At 36.5% G+C, this 16,003-nt stretch overlaps 1 protein-coding gene across 6 annotated transcripts in view; it reads left to right on the top strand.

The window, feature by feature from the left end:
- LOC140323517 (protocadherin alpha-C2-like) overlaps positions 1 to 16,003 on the top strand; it is a 182,380-nt gene that overhangs the window by 161,113 nt on the left and 5,264 nt on the right. For all 6 annotated transcript variants that reach the window (XM_072400674.1, XM_072400673.1, XM_072400676.1 and 3 more), the window contains exon 3: positions 1,220 to 1,308. In XM_072400674.1, the coding sequence (XP_072256775.1) occupies positions 1,220 to 1,308 (89 nt within the window). The remainder of the gene's footprint in view (positions 1 to 1,219; positions 1,309 to 16,003) is intronic.

Below are 16,003 nucleotides of genomic sequence, written 5' to 3'. Positions count from 1 at the left end.
ATGAAAGTAAGTGGGATAATATAGTAATGGGACATAAAGTGAAAACTGTATGAGCTTAAAGAAATGTTGTGCCTTTGCTCACTTTTCCAGCAAGGTACACTCTTCCATCTGTGTTCTCTTACCACAACTTCACTACTTTGATTGTGTGACTTGTGTCATTGCCCACATTGTCGAAGCCAAGTCTTGGGCCACCATGTCTTTTACCCACTATACAGCAACACTATTTCAGTAAAGCTCTGAGGGATCATAACTATGTAACATTCTGGGGGTGAAAATGCACTATTAGTCTGCCACTGCTGGACACTTTGTTTTCTCCTATTGATTCCTACATTACTATAGAAACTAATGATGTAAAGGCTAATGGGTGGAATGACAGCAAATGTTCGGGGACCAGGTGTTTAATAGCCAGAAATGTTGGATACCAACAGTGTTTAGAAATCTGTAATAGAGTGATGCAGCGTGCAGCAATACAACATGCAGCAACAAGCATTATGTCCAATGAAGTCCCAAGGTGCCATTCTTTGTGAATGATACCCCAGTGCACCTTACTAACACATCTGGTTTTCAGGAGAGCCTATTCTTTTTTTTATCTAAGTTGCAGTGTTCAACAAAATTCACATTAATGTGCATGTCCTAAACCTAGTTTACACATACTCAGGCATCTACAGTACCTTCTCCTGAAAAGGTAACTATTTATCATCTTCTTTTACATTCAAGTAGAATAATTTATGTTTATAAATTCACAACTTTGTGCACACGCTATGAAAATCACAAACTGTTCTCACTGATCTAATTTAAAAATTACGACTAATTTTTTTTTAAATGTAAATTTTTATCATGTTTTAAGTTTTATAACATGAGAATAGAATATAGTTACAGAATATAAATATAAGTACTGCATATTATAAGAAAAGGAATAAAAATAAAACAAAAGTCAAGATATATTATGCCTGATAATAGTAGAATATGTCAATTACAGACAATACAAACTCCCTCTGGGGTGGTGTCAGACATGATGTCCATACAACATTATGTGTAGTATCCACAGAGCAGCAATCCCGGTTTTTTGGAAATATATCGCAACTGGTTTCAACGAATGAATGTTTTACTGCCCTTTGCACATCATCACTTTTTTCACTGACTTTAAACTCTTGTACATTTGTGTGCATTCAAACCAAAAGTGTAATACCCAATAAACTGACTTATTTGTTTTCCTTAGTGCCGTACATATGGAAGGAGCAGCAGTCTTACGTGGCGCAGCAGTAGGACTCGAACAACAGTGGCCAACAGTTTCCAGTGCAACACCAGGTAAGATTCTTCTGATTTTTACCATTTCATTTACTTTATTGAAAACCAGTATTTTCTGTATACCTCAGTAAATAACAGGCCCACCATTTTCTGTTAAAAACTGCCAAGCTGTTTATTTTGATATTTTAATTATTTTAATTCAGTTAAGATGTCCTTTATTCAAAGAGGAGGTAGAGATCACAGAACTCAGCTTCTGTATATCAGTCATGTTCATGAATGTTGCTCAGACTGTTAACCTGACTGGGAAAATATAGACATAGATATAAGCAAATAAAACACCATCCATGATAGTGGTAAATAAAAATTTAACAACAATCACCATGATGCAAGGTAAAACTATATACAAGGTCTACAGAATAGAAGGCTAAATATTCTGAATATTGTCAGTATTAAAAATGTGCAAAGCTTTGTAAAACAGGGCTAAGAACATGCCACATTTCAGTGTGAGCTGAAACTGAGAAGTCAAATTGGGGAAACAATAGTTATGAATACTTTTAGTAGGCAGGACCAGATAGGAAATGAAACAGACTCCAGGGGTGTAGGAAGACACATACAGGCAGCTACTGAATGCAGACACCAACATATCACAAAACACAACAGGTGGAGCATGGCAATACCTGGATCCTGTGCTGTCATCAGGGCAATATCTCTAACATGGGGAAGCAAAACCCTTTGTCTGCCTCCACACACATACATACTGTGAAACATTGCATTGTAAGCTGGTTATTGGCAAAGAGCAGCTGCAGAGGTACCTGGTACTGGTTTGTCCTTGATGCTCTGCTTTACTTTTTTGGCACATCTTCCACTGTTAAAATTCTTTTAAAACCCAACTCAAGACAAACAATGTTATTCATTTTGTGAAAAGTGAGAAAATGTTTGCTCTCCTGGTGACGCATGTTCCCTCCTTTTTCTTGTCCTGTTGTCTCTTAAACAGTGTGACTGAAACAAAGGGGAAATCTCCCCAGTGGTTTAGTCTTTAACAGCACAGCCCTAACCTAATAATAGATTAGTATTAGATAGTGAAGTAAAAAAAATATTACATAAGATGTAGCAGTGCATTCTAAATTACCAGCAGATTTAGAGAAGGATAATGTAGATAAAAAAGAATATTTGCTTAAATGTGTTCCCTTTTTCTTGGTTGCATCAAAATAAACAATGTCTTTATAATGATAAGTTTATTGTCTCTATGTTCATTACCTGCTCCAATCTTTGCTTTTCTGATTTATCCAAACAAATAACTCTCATTGTTTTGTTCACATTCATGTCTCTTACCTTGACAGCATTATTACATGGCATACATGATGTATTTGAGTAACAGTGCTTCATTACATTTGCATATTAGGAGTGAATTTGGCATGTTTTAATTAAATGCTAGTCAAGTCATTTTAACTAAGAGACTATAAAAACTGATATATTCTTGATCACACCCACTTGCCTATATTTATTCCTAACCTTATTACGTTTCCTGACGGTGTTTTCCATAAGAAGCCATGTGAGAGAAATTCTCTTAGCCTGAGCTGAGAGCTGTCTAGTCTGCTGCTGACTTCAGTTAAAATAATATGATTAAAAATACATGAAGTCAGTGTTAAACCTACAAGCCAAGCACCCGCCTTCCTGTTCTCCTCATGCATTTAACATTTGTATCTTTTTTTTATAGTTCTTCATTCTCTGCTGCATCTTACTTTAATTATTCTTTCTTGTTTCACCTTTGATTTCTTGCTTCTTTACCCTCTATGTTTCCAAGCAGCATAGTTTTGTTAGAATGGGTAACTTACAAATGGGTTGGCCACTGGTTTTGAAGATGACCCTGCTCTGACCACTCACCTCCTCCCATGCAGACCCTTGTCGTTTGCCTTGGACAACAAGACACCTACCTTTGATTTATTGCTGTGTTTTCATAAGTTACCATTTCAAAATGAGTTTTAAAAGAAAGGAACTAACTGCATAGCACTAACTATGAAAATATATTTGAGGGGATCCTGTTCTCAATTAAAAAATGCAGAGGAAAATCAGTTTATTTGTAAGATGGTGTGCTGCATTTTTTTCCTCATTATTAAATCACACTATGCCTCAGGAAGCACAACCTCTTCCTTGCATGCTATCCCCCTTTCTCCTCTGGGAGTGTCTAATTACTCAGCTGGTCCAGCTATCCTAATCGCAATGGCTGCTAAAATCACATCCAAGATGGTGGCACCCAGTAGCAGTCTGCTTTTGCATGTCTGTACAAGGGAGTATTTTTATAGGTAAATAACATGCTGAAAATTTTTCAAATGCAAACAGAGGATTGTTATTGAAATTGAGTCTTAATCTCTTTAAGGGAGAACTAAGGTCCTATTTTGAACTGATGATTCATCCTGGTGATTCAGGACAGTGGTTATTGCAGAAAGTGACTGGTGATATCTCTTCTGCAATAACTCTTACCCGCCTAATTACCACTTTGAGCTGTGTAGTCAGTCCATCTTCTGACTACTGTTCGCTAAGTCATATTAGTGCAACTTGTTTTTTTTTCCTTGTCTAATTTTACCTTATGAAAATGAGAATGAGAAAGAACTAAGGAGAACAATGCAGGAGAAGACAATGCCTAACACCTTCTGCACCATAATACCCAAAAACTTTATTTTTTGCAGTAAGTTGACCATAACAACATTAGCATTTATGCTACAGTGCATTTACCTTGTAGTGACTACAAATATTTTTATGTAGCATTAGCTAGTTTTATCTGGGCCAGGGGTGTCAAACTGGCCTAATCTGGCGCGCAAGGTTCTTTTTTTGGCCCCTCAGGGAATTCCGAAGGTGAAATGCATCTGGCCCCCCTGCTACTATTTATTGCAGCGAGTGATGTCGCTATTACGATTCCCGCATCCCTGCGTGGCCCCGCATTGTTGTTCTGTTCCATCGTTGCAAGTAATGCCGGAAATTGTAGTTTCGACATCAGTCACGTCTATGTGACAAGTGAGAGATCTCTGCTCCTCCCCGCCCCCCTTTTGCACATCACAAGCGATTGCAAAGGCAACTTGAGTCCAGCCGTGCTGCTCGTCTATATGGATGCTGGGGATGTCTTTGTGTGTGAGAAGGCTCCGTGTAACAATGGGGAGTGGGGAGGGAGGCAGAGAGGGCAGGAGGAGGGCAGTCTGAGGTGAGCAGTGCTGGTTAGCAGTTATTTTTCTTGTGCAGCACATCATTCTCCTATGACAGGTGAGCTGTAGCATTCCTGTCACTATAGTCTGTCACACTGTCTTGTAGTGCAATGTTCTGCCATTCAATGTCTTATTAACTTCAGTCACTTTGGGATGTATATATGTTAAGCATTTTTATTGTTGAAAGATCATTTTGATTTTAAAAAACATTTTTGAGTTTGAAATTTAAAAAAAAATGATTAGACCCCTTTCTCTGTTGTGGGCTTGTTCCAGATTCAGTGTTGGGCGGGACCTCTTTGTTTCTGTGTGAGAAGGTTTTATATCTGGTGTGCAAGAGAAACTTCAATTTTTTCTGTGGATTTCGGGTTTGGCCCCCCCCGACTTGGTCTAAGTTTTTGCTTTTGGCCCTTTGTGTGTTTGAGTTTGACACCCCTGCTCTTGAGTTTGACACCCTGGCTTTTAAGACAGTATCTGTATTTTAGGACAATGCTACTACATTTGCTTGATTCAAGGATAAGCTCTGCCTACCCTATGAAAAAAGTTCAGTGCTGCCATATGTCATGCTGTCTAAACTCTAATTAGGAAGCCTCAGTGGGAAGTAAAGGTCCTCCAGCTTCTTTGACCCACAGACAAATAATTTGGGATTAACAGAACACAAGATGTCAGCATTTTGGTATGATTGTTGTGAATCATATGATTAGTTTACTTTTTCACATAATAAAGACTTTATCATGCGCTTATACCAGTTAACTTGATAGCTTAAAGAGGAACTATACTCACACACTATAACACAAAAAACAAAACAAAAACACACTCAACTTCAATCCCGCAGGGCAGAACATCACTCTGGGGGAGACCGGCATCTGGTCTTGTGTTGTCCTGGCAACCGTCCCAGAGCCAGCGCACCAGGTGCCCCCATCTTCTCTTCTGGGTTCCTCATCCTACATCACCCGACCCAGGCGCGAGATAGGTTGACGTAGGATGAAAAAAAATTTGCCAATCTCACTGCGCATGCGTGAGATCAGCATGCGCAGTGAGATCAGCAAATTTTTCTCTTTGAGCAAAAAGACTCCTTCTGCGCATGCCCGAGATGCTCGGGCATGCGTGGAAGGAGCGCCAAAGGGCCTTCTGGGATGCCTGACGCAGGCATCCCAGGAGGCTTTGCACTTCGATTCATTAAGGGGCGGAGTTGCACCCTTTTTTTTTTAAAGTGAAAATTTTTAGTATAGGTACGGTTTAAGTTTTGTCCTCTCTGCATCAATCCAGCTAGAACCAAAATGTACAGGAGACAGGCAAACTTCTTCCATTTTCTGCTTTGGTTATAGGTGTAGATTACTGTATGGACAGTAAGTACACAGTCCACTGTTCCACCAAGAAAACTACATAGGTTGAGAAGGGACAACGGACATTAGAACCTGACTGCATTGCAATGGGAGGAGGGGGGAAGTAGTTTCCAGCATTTTAATATGTACAAAAATGTGCAACTGACAGTTGGCAAAATGTTTGAGTAAATGATGAGTGAATTTGCTTTTTACCTATTTTATAAATAAAGAAATTAACCCCCAAAAGTTGACAACATTCTACCTTCAAGATTACATACTTCCATTAGTTTTTAGTAAAATAATTGCATGATGAAAGCTTAAGAACATTCAGATCAGCTAGGAGAACAATTAATTATTATAACCTTAATAATAATCACACAAAATCAACCTACCTGTTTAAATAGTATGTCACCTAAATGAATATTTTTGCTTGTCCTTGAAAACTCAAAATACAACTGACTTAACAGGCAACTTTTCAAGAAGTCATAAAAACAAATAGATTGATGGTAAAATTTGAAGTCTACTGGGTATCTTAAGTACACTTAAAGCCTCAGCTAAGATAAAAGAGATTACTCTCATGAAATATAATTAGTTTGTTGTGCAATTCCACACAGTCATATTTGTGATAAAATTGCATATGCATATGCATTTGCTTATCTCAAAGAAATAGTTTGGCAGCATGAGAAATGAGAATGTTCATACATCATTCATACATCTTATAAGAATGATACACTTTGCTACTCTTGGCATGGCCCCTACATATTGACTGAATGCCACATACCTTCAATATGCACAGATATTTGAACTTCTGCAAGTGTTGTAAATGCTGTGCTGTTAGTCTGCACTTAATATCACTTAAAGTCAGCAGCAGATGATGGATATAGATGGTGATGCAATGCAAGCCTTCTTGCTCAATGTATAGTTATACATAGGTATTTTGGATACAAACAAAATACAAATTCTCAGGAGTGCATTGTAGATAACTATTATTTACTCTAAAATAAAAAAGTAAAAAGAAAAAGCAGTTCTATCCTAAACATTACAACCCAAACATTTATTTTCTTCTTTCTGACCCCTAAACTTCACATGGAGCCACTCAAATCCCTCAAGTCAAAATCACAGAACATTTGAATATAGGGAACATGTACCATGCCTTCTGCCTCACAAAGCTTGAGTGACCACTTATTTTGCTCCTGTGCTGTCACATGTGGGAGTATCATCAAGTATGCAGCTTGGATTGGGTATTGCTACTTGGATAACCTGATAGTCCCTAACACAGGGAGCAGAGTTTCAATTTGTTGATGGGATTATATATACTGTAGGTCTATCACATTAGAGTGCATACTAGTTGTGTAGCATCTCATTTTTCTTACTACACTATTCTATACCCTAAAGCCCTACTCCAGGCACCCATACAAACTAACCTTTCAGTAGCACAATTACATGCATTGTAAAAATGTAACAATCTTTATTCTAGGGTGGAGTAAAAAGGAGTAATAAAGCTTATATTTCACCCCAAGAAGCTGCTTTGCTTCATTCCGACAGTCGTAGATTTCCTTTTCATCTCGTATAATCCTGCACTGTACATAAGGTCCAGGTCCTGCACTGTACATAAGTAGAGGACCTTTCTAAACTTTAGGAGCATTAGGAAGCAAAAAAAAAAGCTTTTGGGTAGGAGGAAAGGTACAAAAAATTATGTAAAAGCATGCATCATTCCCCCTTTACTTTAGCAAGGGACCAGAGAGATATACCAAAAGCACCTTTCTTTTGTTAAACTGTGGTAGCTTATTTATTTGTTTATTTTTTCTGTTAAATTGTGATCAGCTTTACAACACTACCTCTGCCCATCTCTAAGTATGGAGAGAACTGGAAACTATCATCCAGTCAGTTTGATTTTTAAATAAACATATGCTAAGCATTCAAAGTGCTCACTATTATAACTATACATACACCTGTCTGGTGAGCAGCTTGTCTACAGTCCAAATGTTGATTGGCTACAGCATTTACCATTCTGCTGACATTTTAGCAATCAGTAGATTTCCAATAAACTTTACACTGAAAAAAAAATTGATTTGAAAATCTTCCTAAAATAACATGATAGTTCCCATCTCTACCATTTGGAATCCATAAAATGGCAATATCAGTGCTTTAGAAATATATACAATGCATATTAAAGAGCACAGTGATGTGTGAGTTAGACTTCAGAATTAAAGAGCAGAAAGAAGAAAATATAAACCCAAACACTTTACAAAGTCATGTGACTGGGCTGTCATCCAATCACATAGTCTGATTTGTTTAGCAAAGAGAACTCCATTGGACACTGTAGTGTAGATTCTACACCCCTGGTCACACTTAATAATCGCTGTATTACCATGGCGGTATTTTTTAGATAGATATCTGTTAAAAAATGTCCCCCAAGTGACCTTTTAGGTAAAAAGAACACTGATGTGCAACCTAATACTAATATGTGCATTTTATACATTTGGTGTCCTAACAGTAATAGATGATTGTTGATTGGTTACCACAAATTATCAGCATTTTACAGTTTTTAAGGTTAAGTAAATCATGTATTTAATGTATTAATTTACGACAATTGCAATTTATACATTAAAATCTTACAAGGTAGTATGAAAACCCAAGCACAATTTTAAGGGCTACAGTATCAATGAAACATATACATCCTGATGTTTTTTCTCCCTTTTATCTAAACAAAGACTTTCCTAATTGAGAGAAACAGAACCAGGTCAGCTGCCAGATATATTTATGTTACTTCATAGGTCCATGTTAGCCTCTGGGTAATAAAGAGACATAAGAACAGCATAAAGTAATTGAACATATAGATCTCAAACCTTAAGGAAATGATCAGAAAGCCATATTCTTGTAAATGACGGCCTTGTATAAATATAATTAATTACCCGTGGTTTTCACCACTACACATTTATTAGATTCTTGACATGTGTTAACAGGACTTCTGATGTGATTAAGAGTGTGTATGGGAATAAAATACTTCTTAACATCTTTAATTCAGCAGGAAGAAACACTTCTTTCATTAGAACTGACAGGATCTATACATTTATGTTATGGTATCATATTTCTTTTCTAATTAAAACAATTCAATTTTATATACACTAAATAACAACATTTGCTTATTTGGTGACAACCTCCTCTTATAAAACCCTTCCTCTAGTTTCAGCTCCTGACATTTAGTCCCTAGGCCCCTAACAGTGGTGGTTAGAATGCCACCTTACAAAAATCAAAAAATGTAATGGGTATCATGCTGCTGGTGTTGCCAAGTAGAGTTTTCAATCTTTCACAGCTGGTAGAAAATGACTCAAGAAAGAGGTACATTTATTCCGTACATATGTTCAATAAAGATTATTTTTTTTCACAAATTAAGTTTTTTATTACTTTAGTTTCCCATGACTGTCAGTTTTGGTTGCTGCTAAAAGGCATCTTCAGGCCATTGCACAAATTGTCACTTATGGTACACAAAAATAAATGTTTAGTTCTAACTGTATTAATCAATGTGTATATAATTTGCACAAATGTTTAGAATAAATTAGATTACACACATGTTCTCATGTTGCTTTCTATATCAAGGATATCTTGACCAGGAAATTATTTATTCTTGGTAATTTTTCCCTATAGGTGGTTTTACATAGTTTTGGAAATTGAATCATATGTAAAAGAATCACGCAGTGAACCCCTTTGATACTAATTTTTATCCTCAAAATCTAATTTTATGTATGTTTTGATATATTTCAACTCATTGTTAATTCAATCAAAGCCTAACACAAAGTTGTGTTCTGTTTAACTAAACTCCTCACAGACCTAATATTTATTTTTTATAAACTTTATTTATAGACACAGAAAAGACAATGTACAAAGTAATAACCAAAAGAATCATCTGAACAGTACAAAGCCAGAGTAAAAAAAGAACAAGCAATAACAGGCTCAAGATTAGTGTTACAAAGTTCGGGTCGTAAAAAAAAAAAAACATCAGCAGTATACAAAAATCATATATATAAAAATCATATATATACGTATAACATTTTGAGTGCCCATTCCTTGTTGTATAAGAATTAAACAGATTAACAGAATCACGTCATGTCTGACTGTGTCCTCCATTTTCTAAAATTTTCCTTTTGCCAAACAATACTCAAAAGTAAAAAAACAAACAGACAAACAAAAAGGGGAAACCTGGTTCATAAACCATTGAACCTATATAAAAACAGCCAAAACGCGGGATGGGAAGGGAGGAAGGGAAACTTTTCTGTTCCGGTAAACTAGCATCCTATTTCTTTATTTTTTTTTCCTATTTCCATGTCATCTCTATGTCATAGTATATCTTGTCACTCGAGGCATAAAGTGGATCCCTTTTAATGGCTTATCACACTACCCATAGGGGTCTCAATCTTATAGGAAATGTAAATTGTGCCACGTGGAATAGCGATACCGGTGATAGACTTGACACAATTCAGCTGGCTCCAGGGAATATTCCATATAAGCATACCATTTATCAAAAAATTTTGTCACAGCTTTGTCATCTGCGTTTGCCACCTCTAACAGATCCCTACGGTATAACATATCCATTGAAGATTCTATCATTTTCAACCGGGGTGGATCTGCTTGAATCCACTGTAGCATTATTGCCCTACGGGAAGCCAGTAAACACAAGGATACCCATTCTTTTGTCCCCCTAGCCAGTTTGCATGCCTGTACATCCCAGTTCCCAAACACACATAGAAGAGGTTCCATTATCAACTGTAGATTCGTTACTTTCCTAATATAGGATAGGACCTCGGTCCACAACAATTGGATTGTGGTACATTCCCACAGGTTATGCTTAAGCGTCACCTTTTCGCATACACATCTCAAACATTTAGTTTGCCTGGTTGGGGTATTGAGGTGTTCCTCAGTAGGCGGGCGGAATACCTTATAGGCTCTGTGGACAATCTTAAATTGTGTTTCTCTCCACAGTTCGTTTGGAGTAGTCCTAATATTTATAATGAGACATGTTAGGTAATTACAGGGTTTATTTAATTCATTTAAATAAGAAAGAATTTATAGTCAAGCAGAGAAAGCCCAATATAATCTTGCTAACTCAATGCAAGTATTATGAATCTTCTTACAAAAACATTAATGGTAATAATGATGCTGGTTAAGCCAGTGACTTTTTAATTTGATTATTTTGCAGTATAGTAACAGAAGTACAATAAAACAAATAGCAGCAATTATAAAAGTAAAGAGACTGTCATAAGGATGGATTGAAATACATTTAAAAAGTCTGTCATCATTTATTTATGCATTGCATTAGGAAGAATAGCTGTGTATTCCTATGCTATGTCAAAGAAATGTAAAATTAGAGGGGAAAAAGTTCTGAGTACCATATAATTATGTGTGCATAGTGATAATATAAACCTTTGCAGAGATAGAATCGTTATTTAAATCAAAACATATACTCTGTTCATAATGAACTTAGGGCATAGGAGTCAAAGAACAACTGAAGCACCCTTTTTTTTTTTTTACCAGCAACATTCAAAGCTGTATTTAGACACCATACTGCCCTTGCAACACATGAAGGATGCCTATAGTTGGCATCCACAATCTCCACTCCCTACATTTTAGTAAACAAGTATACTACTATGTGCTTTTAGTGTCGGCACGAGGGCTGCTTTATATTTAGAACAACTTCTGTCCATACTAGATGTGGATGGTAAGTAATGGTTAGTCAAAGTTTGTAATTGAGATGATGTGCATAGTAATACCCTTTAAAATGTCTCCACTCTTGAGCAGATGGTACAAAAATCAAAATTAGCAAATGGGTTAAGATTCAGACTTCTGTGTCATAATACACTGATTACAGGCTGAATTCACAAAGCTTAAACACAAGCTCATAGAATTTTGATTTCAACCCTGTGATTTTCAAATCTGATTGGGTGGAACCAAGAGTAGCTTTTACCAAGGATTCAGATCCTGGTGTGTTAGTTATGTGAAATGAGTCTGAATTTATACCTTTTCAGATATTAACCCACCTTGAAACTTTGGTTTGTTTACCAATTACCTAGAAAAGATACCTGTAGTAAAAGTGTCTATACAATTAGCTGAAAGGAAGCCCGACAGCGGCATTGTGTTGGATGGGAACCTTTTTAAGGTTCCGATTCTCTTCTGGTGGCACTTTGCCAGCGATAAAATGTTGATAAAAGTCGATAAAATGCATTTTCTAATTCTGTAAAGTAAATCATAGTCTAGCTAGGTGAAATAGCTAGAATAAAGAAAGTAAGCAACAAAGTCTATCACTGGGTCAAATGTTGAATGTACAGTTACAAAGCAGAAGGTGAATTGTTTTATATTCTGTAACTGGTTTCATTGGGATCTCTTTTGCAGCACAGGTCTTAGGAATTAGTATTAAAACAGAACAACCCTTGTGCCCTTTGGTTTCAGTCACTGCTTTCACACAATGGCTTTAGGGTTACAGTCTGTGTTGATGGGCTTTGTGATTGTGTGGATGGCATCAGCTGACCTTTGCTAGACCTGCATTTGGCCTGCTGCAAGTGGGTTTTGCATACTTCTCCATAGAAATGCAAAACTAAGTTGACATTCACATAATAATCAGCCATTCACAAAGTAATAGAGTTTCCTATAAAGTTTTATGTTTGTATTAGGAAAGGACACAAGACCGGTTTAAGGAGTAGGCAAAAAACTAAATCGGTTATAAAACTCAGTATAAGTACATAATGAACAATAGTAGAGCAGGGCTCTGTTTTCTCATTCGTGTAAAAGTTTTCTCATTCGTTTAATATTTATTAAACTATTTTTATTTGTTTTAATATAGCACTGGTACTTTTTTCTGTGGAACTTTATAGAAAACATTACTCTTTATTCTGCATTATTTGTCCTCACATGCTACTTCATTCATATACACCCAATGTAGGGCCTGTTTTGGATGAAAGCTGGTCTTTGTTAAACTCAGACCATACAAACTACATTCAGTTGGAATTGTTAGTTGGAGCTGCAAGGCAATAGTGCAAACCACTGCTGCTGTACTGTCTAAACTTGTTACAGTAAATACAATGATAAAAAACAAAGGCCTTAACAGCAACCAGCCATCTTACCTATGCCTGATTCTCCCTGATCCTTGATTCTTACACAAACACAATCTCTCATATAGCAGGACAAAGTTGTATGTAAAATTATGTTCTTTTTAGCTGTCATCTCATTTTTACTGAAGTAAACTATTTAGAGTCATGTCTCCACATCTACAGAAGTGTAACTCTTTCTGTTCAAATAAACCTAAAGATGGACCATAATCACTGCCTTTTATTATTGTGAATTGTACTGTGCAGTGGTTATTACTATCATTAAAATATAGAACTTGAAGGGCAAAAAGCCAAACGTTTTTTTTTTTTGTGTAGATTGTTGAATAGTTAGAAACAATGTTAGGACCTTATTGCTGTCTATATCCCCACCGACATGTTATAAGAATTTTATTTCCTCCACTCAGGTTCATTTAAAGTTAACCAAGTAAACAAAGAAAAAAACTTTTTCTTGTTTTGGGTAGAATAGTAAGAGTTAGAACTCAGTTTTTGTATTGCAGCCAGTTTCTCATATTGGGAGAAACTCTCTCCATGCATGGTGTTGGCTGGAATCCAAAGTTTTAGAGCTGTCACTAACATGAAAAAGCAGCAAAGAGCATCAGTCCACAATCAGTGTCCGCCATGTTGTTTTTTAACACCTGATGAAAGACAGTCTACCCAACCTCTATCACACTTTTCACTCCATGAATGCATAGTGAAAGCCATTAGAAATGCGAAAATGCATGTAATAGGGTCTTTGAATGAATTTGTGCTTTGTCCATGCCATAGTGTTTTATATTTGTCTGAAGTTTATCCATAAGTGTTATGATTTGAGATAATCTCTGTTAGTAGGATGACCACATTGATCATATCATCATTGTCAAGAGCCTGCGAGGGAGTAACACAAACCTAATTTAAAGGTTAACTGTTCTTTTTTTTAGTTATCATCTAAACAACCCCTGTAACTCCTCATCCCAAGTCATAAACTTACATTTCCTTGCTGATTTGAAATCTACTCTGTGCAGCCACTGAGAGCTGCACAACAGATACCCCGGAAGGCCCCATTGCCCCATAGGGTTAGGGGACAGGAGAACAGGTAAGTAAAATACTTCAGGTGAAGGGGTGGGTGCTGGCAGTAGGATTACTTATTTCTGTCTTGACCAAAGATTTTGAACATAAGCCTTTTACCACCAGACCAAGTTTAGCAGTATTAGTATATGTCTGTTTATTTAACAAAAAAAATCTATGACATTTTTTTCTGACCAACAAAGGGCATAAAAATAGGAGCACACAAGTTTTCTATTCACATCACTGTGCTGCAAAGGTAATTAAAATTCATGTGGCAAGATGTACTAAAATTACTGGTATTCTTTTATGTTTGCTAACAAAAGTAGCATTTCTCAGTACAAGAGATCTCTAACACTCATTTGAAGAGTTAAGGTTTTGGTAGACCTTATCTTTTCCCGATGAAAACAAGTAGATAATCATCTTCATACATAGTTTTTCTTGCTGTTGTAATTTCTCTAATGGAGAATATGTCCTATGAGGATTATACTAAATATAATACTGTACTGAACTTGTGAACCCAACAGATAGTGCTTAGGAGCCCAAGCTAGAGCAGCTTTGTAATTCAGGTTTGCTTCCAGATCACTGCTTAGATGCCGTGTCTATTTTTTCCTCTTACTTAACTCTTGAATTGTTTGCTTTGCTAAACACCCCGGCCTAAAATCCACTGCAGTGCCAGTGCCAAGTCCACAGCAAATTGTAATCCGGTTAGGGGCAAGGTCATATTTTTCCTCACCTCCTGCTTCTCTGTCTGTGATTTCCCAAATGCATCTATGATTTTGCTAAATGAGGCAGCATAACATTAACCTGCGGATAAGCCCATTGGATATGTCAACATGACATTGGATTGGTTTGTACTGTTGAAGCCATGAATATTAATATAAAGTACAGAATAGTGTTAAAATAGAGCTGAGTATTATGCCATGTAAATAAGCTTTTCTTAGAGCCGATGCAGTTTCTTTTAATAATACTGTTGCTGTCATTTTTTTTGGAATGAAATTAAGGAAGACATTTATGAAAAAAGGCAATGACCGGAATTGCATGCACTAGTGAATGAATGGAGGAGGGTGGGGCGGGTCTGCTCTGCAGAACACGCTATCCACGCTACACTGCAGAGGAAAAGCTGCATAGAAGAGAACTGAATAATTGTCAGCATCTGTCATTTTTTGTCTTTAAGAAAGCTTCATGAGTAATACAGCATTAGCAAGAGATACCATAAGCTTTGTCTTGACTTGCTTGTCACCTAAATGTAGTAAACAGCAGATGTACCATCACTGTGTAAATACAATGTTGCATATGTATTAGGAACATGCTAAAAATAGACCGCAACCTCTTTACACTATTTCTTATCGCTGACATTGAAAACAGGAAGCCTGCTATATAATTACTGAGAAGATAATGTGTATTTAAAGTCAATGTAACATGCACTGAGTTTCTGTGTAAAGTATAATATAATATTCCTTTTTATTTTTACATATAGTATTTTCATATAAGGAACTGTTTACTATATATTTAAATTATCTGATACAAGCATTGATTTTATTTGACAGGGCAGATTTAGAACTATATGTAAAATGCATATAGCAGAAAGAGATGGTCACCGTTGCTGATCAGACCCTTTCCATTGTGGTTAACACATAATATTAATCATCTGCAGCTGCACTCTCGTGTTTGTACCTCAAATCTGGAAGTGCTTAAATGCATTTATTTTATTCCTCAGAGCGATAAAAATATATATTAGGTATTCATCTTTAAAAAGCTAAGAGATGGCACAGTAAAAAAGATTTCTGCTTATAATAAATATTTAAGTGGAATGTCAGTTACAATGCTAAACATAAAATTAAAATGCAAATAGCTTTACTGTTTTACAAGTCGAATAATTTGTAATTGTATTTTGTTTTGACCAAAACTCCAACTGACAACAGCATGGTGGGGCAGGGGCGCAGGGCATTCTGGCATCATGACGTCACTCTGGGCGAAGTTTCTTCCCCTTTGAGTGACATGCAACATCCCGCACATGTGCAGTACAAATTCCGTGGATTTAGTGGTCCGTGAGGTCCGAAAGGTTGGCGACCACTGTATTACGGTGACAACT

The sequence above is a fragment of the Pyxicephalus adspersus genome, chromosome 2, assembly GCF_032062135.1.
Source record: "Pyxicephalus adspersus chromosome 2, UCB_Pads_2.0, whole genome shotgun sequence".
Classification (NCBI taxonomy): domain Eukaryota; kingdom Metazoa; phylum Chordata; class Amphibia; order Anura; family Pyxicephalidae; genus Pyxicephalus; species Pyxicephalus adspersus.
The sequence above is the reverse complement of the archived record's forward strand: the minus strand, read 5'-3'. Positions and strand labels throughout refer to the sequence as shown.